A 21,219-nucleotide genomic window follows, 5' to 3' on the forward strand; every position below is an offset into this window, starting at 1 on the left:
GTGTTGGGAAGGTTACTTTTAAAATGTATTCCATTACAGAATACAGAATACATGCCCCAAAATGTATTCTGTAACGTATTCCGTTACGTTACTCAATGAGAGTAACGTATTCTGAATACTTTGGATTACTTAATATATTATCATGCTGTTTACAACTACATGAATGTACTATTGCTGTGATTTATTACTGTTACTGAAGGTCCGCGGCTCCGAACCGTAGTAAAGGGACCTCTGGCTAATACGGTGGGTTCTGTGTCGGCTCGTAGCCGAAAACTAGCTTTACTTTGTTGTCTGGGTCAACTTTGCTAGCGAGAGACAGAGAGAGGCGTTGAAAGGCTGCTCCAACGGAACTTATTGTTTTTGGAGGAAAACACGAACACGGTGTACAGTCGAGTCTTAATAGCTTACTTACAACTGGGCTCGTCAGGCTCTCTTCTTGGCTGCAGTGGTTATTATTATATTTACATGCTTCCAGCTCCCGTTTCTGCTCGATGACAGCTCGTACTTTTCCTTTTTCTCCCTCCCTCGCTCACAGACACATAACGTGTATGGCAGTCCATTCTCCCTGCAGCACGGACTACACTGCCCATGAGGCTACATTCTTTAGAGCTATGCCTGTAGCATTCTGCCTATTAGCTTAGCACAACAACAACAACAGGCGCTCTCTCACCCAGGAAACACGCAGAGAGAGAGCGTAACCCTGGCAACCGTAACGCTGCCACCTGGAACAACAGAACGGAGCTGTAAAACAAGACCCAAACAGTCCTGACCCGCCACAATATGAAACAGGGAAGTACCGCCGTGTAATCCATTTATTTCAACAAAGTAACTGTATTCTAAATACCACCTTTTTAAACGGTAACTGTAACGGAATACAGTTACTCATATTTTGTATTTTAAATACGTAACGGCGGTACATGTATTCCGTTACTCCCCAACACTGATTGTACATGTAAAACAAAGATATAGGTACACTGTGCCAACTGTGCAGGAGTTTAAAAAAATGTTGTAAAGACATCAGGAATAAACAGCAAACATAGCATTTGTTCACAGACCAGGGAAAGATGGTCCTCATCAGTGAAAAACAGTATAAAACACTTGTAAATATATTAACTTCTTAGAAAATATTTTATCTCATCGAGTTGTAAAGTGTTCAGTGACAAATACAGCACATAGCGTTTGTACCATTATTAACAAAGAGGAAAAAAACACATGAGCCACATTCGCTGTTTTTGCAGCAGCTCAAATGTGTCTACAAAACATTCGTTTTTAAAAGAAATATTTATTTATTTTAATTTAAAAAATGCATTTTAGCTACATACAGCTGTTTGGCACCAAATAAACACTTTTAGAAAAAAAAAAGAAATATTTTGCAGCACCTCAAACATTTTTCCAAAAATATTAGTTATTAAAATAACTCAGAGTTACAGTTTAATAAATATAATTGCATTTTAGCTGTGTTGTAGTTATGTTTTTCACTATATTCATTTTTCTTTGGGGACTGAACCATCAACTCAAACTGTAACAGTAACAGCAGACTCAAGAATCAGGTGACATTTCAGTGCAGCTCGTTTGCAGCTTCATCGCTCTGCAGGAGATCCTCATGGGTTTGTTTGTCTCTGATCTTTGTGTTAGAAGCAACGGAGACGACACTAATCAGTAAACAGTAAACTGGTTCTTATGTAATGCTTTTCTACACAACTTGCCTCATTCAAACATTCACACCAGCACTTTTTCTGTGTAAGAGCTTTCCGTCTAACATTTAGACTCCAATGACTGCATCTGAGAGCAACTTGGGCTAAGTATCTTCCCTGAAAATATTTAGGATGCAGACTGGAGCCAACCCTCCCATTACTAGGGAACCTGCTCTACCCCCACAGCTACAACCACCCCAATCATTAAAGTCAATGCAGTTGCTACAAACACTAAAATCACTATGGCTGCTATCTGTCCAACACGCCACTTTTCTCTCTCCATGTTCCCTCCAACATTCCTGTTTTCTCTCTCAGTGTTTCCTCCACCCGAGGTATCATTAGTAGCCTGCTCCACCCTCACACTGATGGAGCTCCGCTTGTCTCTCGTTCTCCTCGTTCCGACAAAACACTCATATCTGCCCGTATCATTGAAGGTGACTTCCTTCAGAATCACTGAAGCGTCTCCATTCTTCATCTCCGGGTCTCTCAGCTTCACCCGGCCTTTGTAAGACAGATGCTGATATTTTTCATAGGATCGCTGCTCTCTGTAGTACCACACGTAGTCTGTCAGCTCAGGTCTGCTCCACTCCAGCAGCTCGATGGGAGCATCTGTGAAACCCCAACACTGGAGAGTGACGTCCTCTCCCTGCTTCACTGTGATCACCTCATCTGGATCTAAACCACAACAGAAGAACAGCCATTAGTGCTTCAGCTCAAAGAAAACTAAAGGGAAAACCCCTAAAACGTTCACGTCGAAGCAAAGTGTTTCATATGTGATGAGTGGACACACAGATACATCCAACAGTCAGGTGAGACTGAAAACACGCAGATCTGCGGAAAGTGATTTAAACTAAGGTCAAACTTCCAAAAGAGACTTTTGTGCCTGCACAGAGGTTACTATTTGAAGCGCCTTGAGGCGACATTTGTTGTGATTTGGCGCTATATAAATAAAATTGAATTGAATTGAATTATGAAAACACTGCTGTCTGTTATTCAGGAGCCATGCACGTATCATTCGGCCAGGAAATTTACAGCAGAGTTAAGTTATTTAGAATGAGAGGAGAAGTTGTCATGAAAAATTACAATAAATTATTCACATAAGGGTCGCTTCATCCACACTGCTTTTGATTGTAAGACATTGATCAACTGCAAGTCCACAAAACTCATCACAACATCATCCACTGCTTCCTCCTTAAATCAAGTCAGAGAGTTTTGAACAAGTTACAGTTAAAAGTATAAAGATGAGCTTAACAAATGTAGCAACTTAAGTTTATTCTTTTGTAGAAAATAATGCCATCATAGTACATCGAGTTGAGTGAGCTCCTGCCTGTGAGAACACGGTGGTATCAAACCGCTCTCGCAGTGATTACTGAGACACAAAAACGAGTCCAGTTATGATCCAGTTTCCAGCTGAAACCAAAAGTAACAATATAATATGTGAAAATGTGTGATTGTTATGATCAGTTCACACGTGAAAAAAAAAGTCGCCTCTCCTACTACTAACAATCTGAGGTATACATCATCTGCAGCCGTCTGAGAAAGACAAGTGTCGCAATATTATAAATAAATAAAGTTGTCTGCCCTCACGTGATGCACTCCCAGGTGTTTTCGTCTTCAATCAGTCAATCAACACTGAAAAAAAGGTCTGAATCTAAAAAAAAACTCAAACAAATACGACTCATGTCCAACTTAGGCCACAAAATCTAAACTTTCAACATTCATGGTCATATGTCATCTTCTGACGATGATGACGAACCAAAACACGCAGATTTCCTGAATTTTATAAACTTTCTCAAAGATTACGAAAACATTCGTTTGTCACCGACGATGATGACGAACTGGCGGGTCTGTTCGTCATCATCGCCAGCTGAAATCTGCGTGGGCACATGAAGCGCTGAGGAGAACATCCTACTTTGGCAAAACGTCCTACCGTAGGTTTATGCACATCATTCCCCATCAGAGTATACTTGTAGCTCATATTCATAAAGCCAGGACAGTTTGCCACTTAATTTTGTATTGTGCGCATGCGCGGAAACAACTGGTAGGCTGCTTTGTCAGGTAGGATGGATTCCCAGGACAACTGTTCACATCCAGCCTAACTTCAAGCCACTGCTGCAAAAATAAATACATACAAAAAATATAAAACACACAGACATAAATCAGCCAGATTATGTTTCTTTACCCTTTGAAAGTGAAGTCCAGATCATTGAAAACAAATACAAAACCCACGCGAGTGACATTCCTGTAGAAGATCACTTAAGGAAACTGCGTAGTTGTGGCAGATCGATCGACGTCCGACAGTAATGAGATCGATACTTTAATGTCCGTTTCCTCTCTTGTGTGCACTGACCCGATGTGATCGAAGAGGAGACCTGTCTGTGTCTGTGTAGGAGGCGCTGCTTTTACAAGTCACACCCCAGCGGCCCCGGTTTGTTCCGCCTCTCCTTTCTTTTGATGTGTTGTCTTTATAAATCTTTTTCCTTTTTTTAGGCTTTTTTTTTTTGTTAAAAGACGAAACATTCTCAAGGTACAAGCGCGCACGACAATTTAGCGCATGCATGAGCTGTTTCCTCTCTTATTTGCACTTGTTCACAACATTACGGGAGAAGATTGGCCAAAAATTGGTTGTGGGGGGGCAGCGCTCCTTTTCTCCGTCCGACACAACGGAGATCGTTTGTGGTACCGACGTCTTACTCTGGCCAGATTTCAAACCCAAAACAGTTTAACCGTTTTTAGCATGAATGTACTTCTAATCAGGGGCGTTTATAGCCCATTTTTGGGGGTGCTGAAAATCAATCAAAAGCACCCCCAAAGCTTTCTTACTTTTTTGGACAATATATCCTGTTTGTGTGACACACTTTTAAAATATAAGAGGGGAATGTGAGGAGAAAGTACAAGGTTAGGAAGAACCAGGTAAGAAAACAGACAGGGAACAGTGACAGGCACAACAGAAACTGTTAAACTGACAAAGAAACCTGATTTTACTCACACATTCAGGAAGTTGTGTTCTCTCTATATTAAAGCTGCTAAACAGAATCTGCAAAACAAACTGGGTTGAAACATTTTGACCCTCTTTAACAACATTCCAACATAACATTATCATTGATCGGGGAGATTAAAATCAATAATATATGTTTATGTTGTCCATCCACAACTCTACTAAAACCTCAGCCAGTAATAGGTAGGCCAACTTTTGGGCCATCTAGTTGTCTGTATGACTGCCGCAGTACGTACATCACATTTGCACACTATCAGAAAGAGCCAAACAGCCGTGGTGGAGTGAGGAGCTGTAAAGAGAAGCAGATGCTGTGTTTATGTTCTAAAAACCTTTTAAGCTTGTTTTAAAGATTCTGTACTGCAGCTTTAAATGTTTTCCAAAAGCACACATACACTTAACTTATCAGTGTTTCTCAAACTTTTTACAGTGTGTACCACCTGAGAAAAATGTCAAGCTCTCCCAAGGACCACTATGAAAGCATGAAAGTCATAAATCTTACAACACAAAATTCCAATCTGTTACTAACATAGGTTAAAATAAAAGAAAAAAATCGGAAGAGCCATAGTAGTACCTGCATTAAAGATTGTGTACCATTGCGTGGTATGGTCTCAAACACAAAGAGTGAAATGTTACAATTAACCCCATAGTCTGGGTTAGTTGTAACATATCCTGGGGTGAAATGTAACACAATGAAATAAGGGTACTAACAAAACATTAACATGTAATCTTTGTTTATTCAACACATGAATGCACTTAGAGCCATTTATGTAACTGTGTGTGTGTGTGTGTGTGTGTGTGTGTGTGTGTGTGTGTGTGTGTGTGTGTGTGACAGAATGCAGAAATCTAGCTTTTGAACATATTCCAACCCCCCAAAAAAGACAAATTATGGAATTTTCTGCAACTGAATATTTCATTAATTTTGGTTGGTCTTCCTTGAGTTTGGCCTCATTGGCTCAGTGGGCATTATAACCTACAACTCTTGCACCAACTTTTGAACATAACAATGAAACTGAAAAAATGTAGTTGTTCACCAGCATCGCAATTCCATTACTTTTTATCATGGCTTACCTTGGTGTGGTTTGCAAAGTGCTTCAGAAAGATGAGGAAATCTGTTTCTTGCACCCATCCTGATTTATTTCCACTACCAATACTTCCTACTGGTCCATCTCTGACACAGTGGTCTGCATAATGTATGTGTGGGAACACAAACAGTGGAGGAATTGTGTTGCCAATGGCATTAACCGCATATACAAAGGTGACCAGTGAACCTCTCTCTGCTGATGTCTTTGCCCCAACTTGTTTAATATAAGTTAAAGTAATAGTGTGGTCAGTAGCGGTTTTTGATGCCTCATGCTGCCCCGACATCAGCCAGCGCATATTGGGAATGTCGTAGGCACCGATTGGTTTTCTATCGCCCATTTGCTGGGAGTAAGGGCGCCCACCGTTTGCGAGGTGCACCTGCTGCTTGCGGCGCAGAGAGGAGAGGGCGGGGCGGCGGGGGATTCGCTGGCTGGCTGGAGCAGCGTCTAATAACCAACTCGCAAAATAAAGTAAAATAAAAACAAACCAACAAACACGAAAACACCAGACATTATGATACAAACTTATCATTTGCACTGATGTTTTTTCGAAATTCTGTACGTAAAAAGTGAGCGCGAGAGCCCTCGGTGCACCTGCTCGCTGCTGAAGTCAAACTAAACTTTATTTACTGAAAGTAACTGTGACGGCAGAAGGTTTGTGTTGCTCAGCGGTGACATCAGAACTAAAGAGAAATGACACTCAGGTTTGAGTCGTAAAAAACATCAGAGGCAAAAAACTTCCACAGACACTGTTGTATCGGTCGGGCTGTAGATCGATGCAGAATAAACAAACAGTTCTGGTTTCACTTTGTGTTCGTGAGGAGGAAAGTTGGGGTGATGAGCCAATGGTGTGCTTGATGCTGATGCAGAACTGTGGAGAGCTAAAGGTGGAAGAGCCGAAGACAAAGAACAAAGGAGGAACACGAAGAAAGGAAAGTGATGAAAACGATTCTTCACCACAGTGAAGAAAAAAAAAATCCCCAAACGTCTGTCAGACAGTTTCAGAGTCTTCATGAGGCACATGAATGAACCTCAAATACAAATGTGCCAGCTTTGACTACTGTTGTGAATGTTTCTGTGAATAACTTATCAATTTATGAGGAATCAAAAATGCTGTCAAAATTTGAGTGTTTAAACCCCTCTCCAATGCACTCTGAGGGCCTTTAACTTTGAAAAACCTGTGAACACAAATTCCAAAGAGTTCTTAATGGTTAGTACCCACTTTTCTTTGGTGTGACAGGAATGATTCATTTTACCAACATGAGCCAATCACAATGGTTAACAACAGAGAAGTGAAACTGTGTGAACGCCCCTGCTCTCTTTCCTCCCCCAGGCCTGTTAGAGACACGACCATCTCAGTGATGCCACAGACAAACAGAGAAGCCGCCATCAGTTGCAAAAACATCAGCACTGTTCTTAGTCATTTTAAGATAAAGCTACACACACACACACTGTAATGGACCAAGCAGTGAAGGAAACTTAGGCACAGGTTAAAGTCCAAAAAAATGATTTTTTATTTAACCCAAAAAAACATAATTGGTTAAATCATACAAAAAGAATCAAAATCTTGGGCCCATAAAAGAGGTCAAAATAACAGAACTCTACTCAAATTTGACAACACTACTGATAACTCAAACAAACTGACCTAACTTAACAAAACAAAGGGGAAACTTAAATAGTGGCTGATCAGCCCACAAACACAGGAGAAGGGGTAAAACACACAAAACCTAACTAAACCAAACATAATGAACTCCAATCCCCCCCCATGGTCCCGAGTTATGGCATGAACCAATTTGCAGTCTTCCTTTAAAGCTCGCTCCGCCCCTTTTCCACCTCTTGGCTCCTGTCAAAAGATTTTACCTTATTACCTTTATGTTTAGCTTATTTAAATTGCACAGTAATGCCTGTACATAGCGTGTCAGCAAAAACAAAGTGTCTGCTCAAGTTTAGACAAACACCCACATGTATTGTTTTAACCCACTACAAGATCGTTAATCAACTTGTTCCTCTTCGTCTTGCAAGCTTGCATCCTGTGCAGCCTCGTATGCAAGCAGCAGATAAGAAGTTGTTTTTTCCTAACTTGTATTTGTACTTGCCAGTGAATGTCTGGCACGCTTTTGCCTATACGTTTCTGTAGTCGACGGAACGTATCAGGCAATCGTCCATGTACATGAATTAACTCTGGGCCCGTGATTCTTTGCTTTCCTGAGGTTTTTCTCCTTACATTTCTTGGTCCTCCGAGTCGGAGTTGGAAAAAGCAACTCGATTGTTGTGACTCCAAACCAGAGATCTACGCTGTATCCTGTCGTCATTGGGACCCCGCACCGAGGTTTTTTGACACCCTCCTCCATGGAAGGAGTGGCCGGTGTTCTTATCAGTGGTCCGCGACGCTGGGATCCAGTGAAAGACCTCAAACATAGACGGAGAGATCTTGGAAAGGTAAAGAATTCACTCAATCACACTCGCGTAAAATGGAAATAGGTTTCACCCGCCGAAAGGGTTTGACAGTCTAATCCACTGTACGGATTTTAAAAATACGTGTAATAAGGTTAACCCACTGTAAGGGTTCATAGGACTAATCCGCCGAAAGGATTGTAAAGTAAAACACGTTAAAGGTCTCACCCGCCGTAAGGGTTTAGGAGTGATCCGCCGTAAGGATCTGCGCGACTGTGTATAAATGTCTGTTTTCTGTGTGTCAGAAGTAAGTTAATTTTTTTGACAGCACATTAAGTTGCTGAACTACTTCCATTTTTACTGTCTTTTTATTTAGTGTAAGGAGCTGAAGTACTGGTGACAAAGGGGAAAGGTTGGGTTTCATCCCATAAAACTGGCACCGCTTCATGAGTAGTATGAAGTAGAAGGGCGTGTCAGCAACCACCCCCGCGTCTCGTGCCAGAGACGGCTCTGCAGTTGTGTGATAACGGGTAATCAGCCCACTAAATTCACTGCTGACGAGCAGTGGTTAGAGAAAAATGTCCAGGCGCCGGACAAATTAGTGTTTATACATGGAGATCAAAGTAGTTTAAAGTAGTTTAAAAAGGGTTGGAAACAGACCCGACTGAAAAATGAAAAATAAACGAACGGCAAAATTAAATTACAACTTATCTTTGATGTATTCATACTAATAATAGCAAGGATAACAACCTGTAAACTGGTGTTAATGATGAAATAATATTAATATGAAGAGGCACCTCAGTCAGTCATGATGTGAGGTGGATAATTGTTGAAAGTAATCTGCATTAAGCTTAGGGTTGCTCAAATTCAGTACAATGACATATGAAGTAAAATAGGTAAATATTTGAACTAATTAAGTGCATAGAGGCACTTGACCTGCTTGAAAACTTGTCATCCTGGATGAGACTTTGCTGAGATATAGAGCAAACCTATAATAACAACTAATATGCTGAACCCTGTATGAAACAGCTGAAAACTACATGACGGAGAAGCTGAATTGAATATGAAAGTGCAAGTCTTTGCCACTGTGGGCAAAACACGCAACCACTGTGTGAGGTTGCGTTTTGGTCTTTTCTGAGCCGATGAGCAAGCTACACATTATCAGATCAGGAGCTGGCTGAGCACTCTTCAAAGAGAGGGAAACAGAACTATGATAACTGTGATAACTGGAATGTGCAGCGTTTCCGTGAGCAGTTTTCCTGCATCTTGACTCATGTGTGTGTAGAGTGTTCATAGCATCATGTTTTTGTTTATTTGTTTTGGAGGGTTAAAAAATAGTTAAATAAACTTGTGATCATATTTATGGATCACCATGGCACATGCCATTGGCCAAATGATTTATTTACGCAGATGAAAAAAGTGAGTGTTAATCTGACGTCACAGTGTTTTTGTGCGCTGTGTAAAAGTAATTGCCTCTGATTGTGAGAACGGTGATTCTGCAGGTCACCAGCTATTGTAAAGGGGAAAAAAAAGAGTAAAAAAGAGACAAAATTTACATTGTAGATGAAAAATAATCATAGGAAAAAGGTTTTGTGTTGATCAGCCAAGAACAACTACAATCTCATTTTCTGCTTTTAAGAAAGGACAGTTCACAAAAACAGAGAGAGAGAGTTGTGTGTGTTGGTTAAGCAGTGATAATAATAATGAAAATATCTTAGTTTGTCACGTTCAGATGAAAAACAGACCTGAATCAATTTTCCACATGCAGCGGTCGGAAGAAAGTTATAGTTTAACATCATTGGAAACATTCAGGCCAAGTTTCTGGCTGACTTATTTACAGCTCCATGTGTCTCTCAATCTCACAAGCGAGCTCTCACTCCTCCCTGAAGACAAGGAATGCAGCTCCAAAGGGCAATAACATGGCAGATAAAGAGACAGCAGCAAAGTCCTGAGAAAAGAGTCCCAGCAAGCAGCAGCAGTGTGGACAAACAGCATCAGAGAAGAAGAGCAAACTCATCATCCTGAATGATTGGATGAATGGCACTGTGTTTCCAACAAGCTGCAAATTCACTGTGCATGTGACAAGAACATTTGAGGAGAACTGAGGAGACTGTTGGAGTTTGACATTTGCCACCTTTGGAGAAAATAGCAAGAAGAGACAGTGAAACACAGGACAAAGCTGAAGGAGAACTGCCTGCTATTGGACTGTTGAAGTGGGAGAGGACAACAGAGTGAGCGGAGTGGTGAGAACACATAGGAATTTTGTTGTTTAATCTGGGAAATCAAAATTTGGGTTAGCAAACCTGGGGAAAAGAAAACTGACTGCTTAAGTTGGAAAATTGTGAAAGAGTCTGAAACACTGCAAAAAGAAACATACAAAATCACACACACACAAGCAGAACATGCATTAAACCTACTAACACAAACACAAGAGAACTCATGAAGATTAGACAACATCTTAAGCATGTGAGTCTGTTTACCATCTTGTCCAAGTCACTTAGTGTGATGCAAAGATCAATGGACTCATAGCACATTAGTTACAAAATGATCAAATAATAGCAGATAAATGTGTAGGACAGGCAGCTTTAAGAACATGCTCTGCTGGAGATGCAGCTCCACAGACATTGATTAAACCTGCCTAATAACACAAACACACATGCAATGAAAATTAGCTTGTTATCTCTCATCAGTGTTAAAATAGTGTAAATTTAACAGACACTTGTTATCAAATGCTGAATTTATCCAATAATAAAAAAATTGACTCTCTAGGTTGCAGGACAACAGTTTAACTTTTGTGGGAAAAAAGATTCTGGTTTGACCAACCAGTGATCAGACAATAAATCTAGTTGTTAATATAGTAAATTGGGAGATGCTTCCTGCTTGTTTGATGCAGCACAAGTAATTTACTGTATGAGGGAAATTCTATTTTTGTGATTACATTTTGAATATGCATTTCTGTTGTCCTGTCATCTTAGTGGGTTAATAGCTGATATGCAAATTAGTTGATCGTTCTTAGATTGAGGAAAGGTGACTGAATTTTAGCACGAGTGAATGAGATGTGTTGGAGCTTGTTGTGTGTTGAGTGGAGACTCTAAAACACTGAGTTTCCTGTTTTGATGTGCGAGTGAATCCTGTACCTAGATACACAACTCTGAATACGTCAGAACAAACTTCTTTTGTGAAGTGCATGGCAACATGTCACATGTTTTATGATGAAGGGAAACAGGAAAACTGAATAAAATGGGTGTGTGGCCTAAATGAGTGAGAAGCACAGATCTGATAAAACTACTCAGATAAAACTGAGGTCATTGTACTCGGCGCTGAAAAGCTTAGAAATATGGTATCTAACCAGATTCTTACTCTGGATGGCATTACCTTGGCCTCCAGTAACACTGTGAGGAACCTTGGAGTCATTTTTGACCAGGATATGTCCTTCAACGCACATATTAAACAAATATGTAAGACTGCGTTCTTCCATTTGCGCAACATCTCTAAAATTAGAAATATCCTGTCTCAGAGTGACGCTGAAAAACTAGTTCATGCATTTATTACTTCCAGGCTGGACTACTGCAATTCATTATTATCAGGATGTCCAAAAAACTCACTGAAAAGCCTTCAGTTAATCCAAAATGCTGCAGCAAGAGTACTGACAGGGACTAGAAGGAGAGAGCATATTTCTCCTGTTTTGGCTTCCCTTCATTGGCTTCCTGTTAAATCCAGAATTGAATTCAAAATCCTGCTCCTCACATACAAGGTCTTAAATAATCAGGCCCCATCTTATCTTAATGACCTTGTAGTACCATATCACCCTATTAGAGCACTTCGCTCCCGCTCTGCAGGCCTACTTGTTGTTCCTAGAGTATTTAAAAGTAGAATGGGAGGGAGAGCCTTCAGTTTTCAGGCCCCTCTTCTGTGGAACCAGCTTCCAGTTTGGATTCAGGAGACAGACACTATCTCTACTTTTAAGATTAGGCTTAAAACCTTCCTTTTTGCTAAAGCATATAGTTAGGGCTGGACCAGGTGACCCTGAATCCTCCCTTAGTTATGCTGCAATAGATGTAGGCTGCCGGGGGATTCCCATGATGCATTGAGTTTTTCCTTTCCAGTCACCTTTCTCACTCACTATGTATTAACAGACCTCTCTGTATTGAATCGTATCTGTTATTAACCTCTGTCTCTCTTCCACAGCATGTCTTTTATCCTGTCTTCCTTCTCTCACCCCAACCGGTCGCAGCAGATGGCCGCCCCTCCCTGAGCCTGGTTCTGCCGGAGGTTTCTTCCTGTTAAAAGGGAGTTTTTCCTTCCCACTGTCGCCAAAGTGCTTGCTCATAGGGGGTCATATGATTGTTGGGCTTTTCTCTGTATCTATGAAGCGCCTTGAGGCGACATTTGTTGTGATTTGGCGCTATATAAATAAAATTGAATTGAATTGAATTGAATCTGGGGATTAAACTCATAGCTAATAAGACGTTAGGCTTATGTTGTATGTTGTGCAGCTGATGGTTGGTTCGGAGTGAATCTAGCTGATGATTTTTCTTTTGTTGTGAAGTTGAGCCTGCCAATTAGTATGATGGTATGATAAACCATGCTAATGGTATGATTTACCCTCCTGAGATGAGGAGCTTGTGTCATGACGTAACAAGGCCTTTTTATTTTGATACTTTCACAGTGCACTGAAAGTTTTGTTCGATAATCTCTCTCAGCAGATCTGCACGATTAGAAGCGCTATACGACACGTCGTCAAGAAAATTGTTACAAGTGAGTTTCTCCACGTTAAAATGGGCTCAGGAGAAAGCCACTTATTTGGGACGATTAGAAAATGAGAGTCCCTGCCTAAAAAGGATTCAGCAAGGTAATCCGAGCTAAAGTTCTTCTTTTTTCTTTTGAAATGACGTCATTTTGCTGAGGGTGGAAATCAAATGCGGCGATAGTTTCCACTATCAGCAATGGAAATAAAAACAAACTGACTGACTGGTAAAAACCTGACAAGACTTGACCACGACTCAAAGTTAACCTCCACCTAGACAGGCCAAAAGGGTGGATGAATTTATGTGTTTCTTTTTACAGGAGCAGAAAGATGACAGCAACATCCGAGGTTGCATACCGATTTAACTTTTAAATGCCACTTTCTGTGTCTGTGAATCTACCAGGGGTGTGTTATTCATGGGTTTGTGTTGTTCATAGAGATTACTGTGAGAAAGAGTGTATACACCCGCGCAGCGCTAACATTTACATTTCTTTTCTACAGCATTACAATTCTTCTTGTGATTTGATCATGTGATTTATAACAGGACAACTAGTTAATGTTTTTCTACTACAGGATTTCTGGGTTTATGTGTGAAGAAACTGTGTTTACAGGCTATGAGTGGTGATGCTGTTACACTGTGTTTTGGGGAAAATGTGAAGGTTATTTTGATTTCACTTCCAGATCTTGTTTTTCAGGCCATGATGGTGTGTATGCAGGCTCCTGGCGGAGCCAGTTTTTAAGCAAACTTAATATGCAAATCACACTAACATCTTTTATTGCAGGATTATAGGTCCGAGGTGGTGCTGCTCCAGAGGGGGAGATGCCCTGATGTTGCCTGGGACATGATCTAGCTAACCTTTTTCTTTAAGACAGGAATCTGGTTTTGATGAGTTGACTCATGGGAGTCTCCATGCGTCAAGAGGAGGGGTCCAGGATTAACATGAAACAATGAATTAACATTAAACTATATTTTATATGATTTTTGCAGCGATTTGTGTGATTAACAGTTCATTCAACGGGTATCAAACCTATGCAAGTGGTGCATCCATGTTCAGATGAGGCTTTGATGGCCTATAAGTGAAGTTCACTGAACTAAAGAATGTGGTTTGATGATTGTTGACATGCTCTCCAAATAGAAGTTTTTCCTCCTAGCAAGGAAATACAGGTGCAGCAGTCATCTCCTGAGAAATCTTCAGAGGCCCGGTGAGAAGCAAGAACCATTCCAGGCATAGCTGACAGCCCAGGCAGTGGTTGAGGTCAAAGGTCGAGCTGGTTGGGGCCCATCATGAGATTAGACTTTGGAGCCGCAGCAAGGACCACGAAGCTGCGTTGGAATGAGAACTGTGCCAAGGGGGATTTCCAGAGGCCAACAGAGGAGATTTTGGACAACAGACGGGCACCTGAAGGATGAGGGGAGCGTGCCAAGCTCCATCGACAGCACAGAGGGAGTCCAAGGACGTTAAATGAAGATGAAGTGCAACTAATTATGTAGTAACTAAAAATGTGAAAGACAAGTAGTTACTTACTGATGACTATGATGTAGACTCTGATACAAGTGTCTAAGTTGCCCATAAAAACCAGCTATTGAACTAACTGAATTCTATTCTATGATGAACTAACTGAAAATACATGTTGTAAGAAGTTATGTCCTGATAAATGATATGTGTTTTGCCGTACAATTCAAATTGCTAAAAACAGGCTGGAATGTGAAAAGATTTGACCTTATTACCTTTATGTTTAGCTTATTTAAATTGCACAGAAATGCCTGTACATAGCGTGTCAGCAAATTCTTTAGCTGCAACAAAGTGATCACATGAGGAAGTTGCTCAAGTTTAGACAAACACCCACGTGTATTGTTCTAACCCACTACAAGATCGTTAATCAACTTGTCCATCTTCGTCTTGCAAGGCTTCATCCTGTGCAGCCTCGTATGCAATCAGCAGATAAGAAGTTGTTTTTTCCTAACTTGTACTCCACCCATGAGTGTTACGTGAGTAAGGCAGTATATAATAAAGTCTGACCAGATGCCTGGGCGCTTTCCTGCACAGGATTCGCCCATGTACATGAATTAACTCTGGGCCCGTGATTCTTTGCTTTCCTGAGGTTTTTCTCCTTACACAATAAAATAAGGGTACTGACAAAACATTAACATGTAATCTTTTTTATTCAACATGTGAATGCACTTAGAGCCATTTATGTAGCTGTGTGTGTGTGTGTGTGTGTGTGTGTGTGTGTGTGTGTGTGTGTGTGTGTGTGTGTGTGTGTGTGTGTGTGTGTTGCTGCTAAGTCAGTCATTAAAAGCTAACGACAGTCTGATTAAATGTGCTGGTTTCAAGATTTACATTAATGTTTGGCACATATTTGCTTTTGTTTGTCCCCTCTCCTCCAGACTGCATTTGACCTCAAACAAACACTCGTTACACGCAACTGTTTCCAGTTGACCTGGCCTTCTTTTCCACTGTCATCTTCTTCAGAGTTGTAGGTGCTGAATCATCTACACACACTCTTTTATCTTAATCATGAATCCATCCTGCTTTCCACCAACAGTTCAGCCTGTGGTGTGACGTGTGGAGGATTTTCTTGACACAAAAACTGAGTGTTATACATCACAGCCGACCTGAGTGTTATATGGTTTCTTTGACATGATAATGAGTTCACTGCACTCAAATAGCCCACACTCCAGAGTCACCAAATCGTAATCTAGTAGAGCACCTTTGGGTCGTGGTGGAACCGAGTGATGGACCAAAAATTGCAGAGAAGTGTTTCCAGCACCTTGTTGAATCTCTGCCATAAACAATTAAAGCAGTATGAAGGCAAAAAAGGGTCCAACACAATATTAGGAAGGTGTACCTAATAAAGTGGCCAGTGAGTGTATATTACTTTAATTAAATCAAAAATGTGAACACATATTTGACGTTAGATTTTTGTGGTGTTCTGTGTCAGTTAAAACAGGTGTGACAGGGCTTTTTTTTAAGAGCTGAGCTCTCCTGGTCCTGTGTGACGTCACTGAGCAGGTTGGACCCAGTTAGGACTTGGATGTAAGACCACCAGACATCACCAGGTGTGAACACGCCTGCAAAAAACTAATTACAAAAGACATTTTTTGACGTTTATATGTGTGAGTGCGAATTTCCTTCCATATCAGATACAAAAACGGTGCTCCGCATTCATAAAACGCGAGAGATATTAAAGTTTCAGTGGTGGAAGATTAGTTGGAGAGCCTGTTGTTGCACTTTACTATCAGTAGATGGCAGCACGAGACCATGGTTTAATCTGGACACAGCAGACAAAAGGTTGCAAGCTGGTGACTTTACCTACATACATGACCCGGAGTTCTGTCAGACTAACAGACTTTTTTCAAATGACCACATGATTACAGTATAAAGAGATGTATCACTGATGCATTTGCTCCTAGAGATCATTTCCATTTATTCTTATAAGAAAATCCAACACATTATGCATAAAGGAGGATTATTAGTGGAGTAATAGGTTTTCCTCACTTTACAGGATCTGAACATCTATTGAAAAAGATCATAACTTAAAGCATGAATGGATATAATACTAATCCATGTAACACCAGTAAATATTATTCCTCTTTACAGTGTTTACATACTTACTTCTATTGCTATTCTATATTTGGATATTGAGTCATGCTCATTTTTATGTCCACTGTAATCATTAAATGAACCCAACCCACGCCCACTATACACCGTGACTACAGCATGGTGAGTTTGCTGCTGGTACCCATCAGTTGCCTCCAAAGACCCACAGGCTAACCAAACCCAATAACACTCTTCTTCTTCTTCTTCTTTAGTGTGACGGCTGCCTTCACCTCCGGTGTCCACCATCTGGTTTGGGGTTCCCACCATGACACTCACCAATCACTTTGTGGCCAAAGATTCTTGTAACTGCTTCAGCAATTGGTGCAACACACACACAGGAATCACTCTAACTTTATATATATATAACTGCACTACTCTTCTGTGGCACTAATATTACAGGAAATTAACATGGTTGTTCTGTGAAAGAGGTTAAATATATCCACCAGGTGTGATAATGCACATGTAAGTAGGAGGCGTAGGTCCTTAACTTTCCTGAAACGGCACATTTACACAGTTTGTTCTGAAACCGCTGAAAGACGTTCCTGCTGCTTCCAGTCTGTGGCTGAGGTCAAGCTATTTTTGCTCTTTGTGGATTCCCCTGCCTCTCTCTCTCTGACCACAAGCTATGAGCACAAAGAAGAACAAAAAGTGAGACCAAAGGTTACTGACCCCGTAAAAGTGCCAGCTCACAGTTGTAGCGTTAACAGCATAGTGCCACACAATAAACTATACATAACATTATACTTACTGGCATCATTAAAACATTGCGTTCCATCCATACTGTAGTCAAATAATATTTATAATTGTTTTATGTTTTGTGTGTCAAACAGTGAAAAAGAACAAGATGGAAACTCAATCACAGCAGCAAACATACAAAAATAAATACACAAAAAACTGAAATAATTGATAAAGACAGAATGTTGTTTAAAATATCTTTTGCAGGTCAATCATAAAATATTATTAAATTATTTTTAATTCATTGATTTTGAACAAACCTTTCCTTAATTTGTGTGTTGAACCCTGTTTACTTTCTCTATAATGGAAGAAGAAAAGTGATGTCTGGACTGAAGCTAGGTCTAAAATATGGCCCGCAGTGACAGTTTGACAGCTTCTGTTTGTCAGAGCTGTCGAGTGACTTGAAGACAGAAGAGGAAGCACATGATTAACCACAGAGCCGTCAGTCATGGAAAACATAAAGCCAACATGTCAGGATGTTTACAGCTACAAAACTACTAAATTATTAACCTAATCAAACTACAAATAGAGTACACAGGTGAACAGAACAATAAGAATTATATTTACTGTTGTAAAGACACTTATGTAAAACTTAAGTCTTTCTTTACTTGTCTTATTAACCCTGCAGGGAAACTTTCATCAGAAACAGGAAACTGGAAACCTCAGAGCTGTTGTTGACAATTACATGTGGGTGAAAAAGCACTAAAAATAACACTATAAAAATCCCACAAAGCATAATAACTACAATGTGCTCATTCATTAAAATATCTCTATATCTACACTATTTAAATATTTAAAGTCGCTAAATATTTAAATAGTAATGATATAGCAAAATTTGAAATACCTAAAGTACTTTGATTATTTCTGTATCTCTCCTTGCTTTACTCTGTGGTGAACGAGACCACGTCACATGATACAGTCATGTGACGTGGTCTCGTTCAGTGGTTTCAGTTTTACAGATTTCTTCTTTTTTAATGTTTCTGTGATGAACGATGAACGGTGATGAACGGTCAGTTCAGGAATCCTTTCAACAAAAGACTTTAATTGGCAAATAAGTCAAACTTAGTTGTGGCACGAGGGCTTGATGTGAGCTTGAAAATCTTATTTAAAAAATATATATATCCCTGTAAGTCATGTGACTGTCCGTCACTCATAAATCTCCTAGAAGGAAACACCCACTTGACGTGGGTGTTGTGGGTGTTATAGACTCATAGCCTGTTCAGCTTCTCTGTTAACAACCTGATCTGAGATCTGTAGAGCAATGAGAGATGCGTTCAGGAACATCTGCGATGCTCTTCTGGATTCTGCTGTTTGCCTGCCTTCTGTTGCTCGTGTGTACAGGTGAGACTTTACTCTTCTATTAAAGCAGCGGCCTCGTGTCCCTGTGACTGTGCTCTTTAACTGATTCACCTTTACTCTCACTGTGAACACGTACAACAAAATCAAGAGTATAAAAAAGTCTTGACTTTGTCAGTGTTGCAGTCAGGTGGGCTGTAGGCAAAGGTGACGATTACTACACTTTAGTGTCCACCTTAAAGTTTGCAGCGGATTTGCATTTTATTCTCACATTTTTGCTTTTTTGTGTTGTGTTTTTTAATCACAAGTTTATCATCGTCATCATCCAATAACATCTCTGATTGGTGCAGGCAGCAGGGCTCATTTTGAGTCATGTGACCTCATTTTAATGTGACGGTCTGAAGCAGATGAAACCAGAAACTGCTAGAATGAAAGTGTGAAAGCAAAAACACATCCTGTAATTATATGAGACTCTATTTTTCTTGTCTTTTAATAACTTAAAAAAATATTGTTTATTAGTTTATTTTTAAGCCTTCTAAATAAAACCCATTAAATAAACTTTCACCTGTTCGGGGTTACTAACTGGGATTGCTCATAATCTGGAGTTTTGGCCACACCTACTAAGAGCCAGCTAGATGTGTCAGTGGTGTTCAATAAGAAATAAAGGTAGTGTTGCTTTGTACATTTTAAAAGTTAAAAAAAATCATTTTAAAATTCTTTAAAATATTTTTAAAAAGTCTGCAGAGACAAAGTGCCTCTAAACTGGATGAAACTCTGGATTTTTGCCTTGTATGCATCTTGTCTGTTTCCCTTAGTTACTCCCGGCGTTCACACTAAACAGTCAGTGTTTCATTAGATCCCACAGAGGTTAACGTGGAGCCTGGAAAAGATGCCGTTCTTCAGTGTCACCATCCAGCAGACTCAGAGATTGCCGTGTTGGAGTGGCGCCGACCTGAGTTTGAGTCCAACGAGTACGTGTTCTTCTTCCGAAACGGGCGCTACCAGCACGAGTCCTTTAAAGGCCGAGTGGAGCTGAGAGCGCCGTCCATGAAGGATGGAGACGTTTCTGTAACTCTAAAGAACCTCAGCGTCGGTGACGCAGGAACATACCAGTGTCGGATTTTATTCACCAAAAGTACCGATGAGCTTAAGTGCTTCATCATGCTCAACATCACAGCTTCAGGTGAGGATAGTTGATAGAGGTGGAATTTATCTAACAGCCACTCAGCCTAATTGTACCACAGTGCTACAAAGTCCCCAGTGAAACCTGCACCTGCTGTCCTACATAACCTTTAATAACACAAAAGGTTATTAGGTCATAAACGAGCAGGCCATCATCAGATGATCTCGTCTGATTCTTGTGCTTTCAAACTCACTTCCTGCTGAGCTGAGGCATGTTCGGTTCAGTGTGACGAGACGGGAAAAAGATATCAACAAATACAAAAAAATTCAGCTTGGTTGATTTTATTTCTTCTCATGTGCCCCAAAGCCTCTGAACGAGCTGCTGACATGTTTCAAAGGGTGACAATACTAATGTAATAAGTACACAACTGTTACATTTGTCCTCACACTGCGTCTGCTCTGCAGGTGTCATGGATGAAGAGGATAAACAGATGTGGAGAGACAAGGACAGAGGGGATGAGGACAGGTCTCCTTCAAATATAGATGATGTGTCTGTGTGTGCTGTGTTACTTTTTATTGTCATTGTTACTCTTGTTGTTCTAATGTACATAAGACAAAGGAACAAAGCAAAGTATGCCCCCACTTAAGTACATCATTAGTCATATATGGATACAAATTCTTCTTCGGTTTTACAAACGCGAACAATGTGCCATCACTGAAAGTTAGAAATGGTCCATTGAACAAAACTAAACAGCAGCCAGTATTTGAAGTGTTGTAGAAGTTGGGAAATAATCGTGTCGTGCCTGGTAGCTAGCTCCAGAGCTATGGGGAGGTTATTATAAACACGTTAGCACAATGAAGCTGGAGGATGATGCTAACAAGTGTCCCCGATGGGTGGAAACAAATGCATCATGTGGCAGGAAGAACAAACACCAAGTCTACTATGCGGGACTCAAAATTCTGTCCAGTTAATACTTTTTTTAAATACGTTTGCTGTAAATACATAAAATAAATGTTTTTTTGTTTTGTTTTTAAGGTGTGCCGTGACTGACTAAATTTGTGAATTTCTGTTTCTTGGCACATTTATGTTTTCAGTATCAGACACAGTGGGCATTGCTAACAACCACGAAACTTTGCAAAATCATATTCAAACATTTAATCATATGATATTCAAAAGGATGTGGAGGGCGTAAATGTTCAGGCTTAATTAAATTTCAGTGAAATTTAGGAGCAACTGAGAGTTTCTCATTACTTTTAAGCCACCTTGTCCTGACAGGTTCACATCCATCTGTAGAACATTTCTCATTTTTAAACAGTAAAAGCATTTTTCACTCATAAGTCTGACTCTTAGTGACAAACACACCAAGGTGAAGGTCACATGGTAGAGAATCAGAAGGAAAATCATCGAATAAGAGATTCAGATTAAAACAGGTGATCATGATGAAAGGAAAGCTAATCAGCTATAATGATATTGTTTAAATGTATGATTTCACATTTAAGAGTGTTTTAGGCTGGACAGGTATGTTTAATGTCTCATGCTTCTAAATTTAGA

The 21,219-nt window shown here is 40.2% G+C and overlaps 2 protein-coding genes across 2 annotated transcripts in view; one reads left to right on the forward strand and one right to left on the reverse strand.

The window, feature by feature from the left end:
* LOC146521506 (V-set domain containing T-cell activation inhibitor 1-like) overlaps positions 1–21,219 on the reverse strand; it is a 216,209-nt gene that overhangs the window by 63,954 nt on the left and 131,036 nt on the right. The window lies entirely within an intron of this gene.
* Positions 13,520–21,196, forward strand: LOC146521509 (hepatitis A virus cellular receptor 2 homolog). The gene is made up of 3 exons (XM_085155328.1): positions 13,520–18,590; positions 19,402–19,728; positions 20,133–21,196. Exons 1-3 carry the CDS (start codon positions 18,518–18,520, stop codon positions 20,312–20,314), a joined length of 582 nt encoding a protein of 193 aa, XP_085011454.1. The 5' UTR covers positions 13,520–18,517; the 3' UTR covers positions 20,315–21,196.

The sequence above is a fragment of the Neolamprologus multifasciatus genome, chromosome 3 (genome assembly GCF_963576455.1).
Source record: "Neolamprologus multifasciatus chromosome 3, fNeoMul1.2, whole genome shotgun sequence".
NCBI classification, from domain to species: Eukaryota; Metazoa; Chordata; class Actinopteri; order Cichliformes; family Cichlidae; genus Neolamprologus; species Neolamprologus multifasciatus.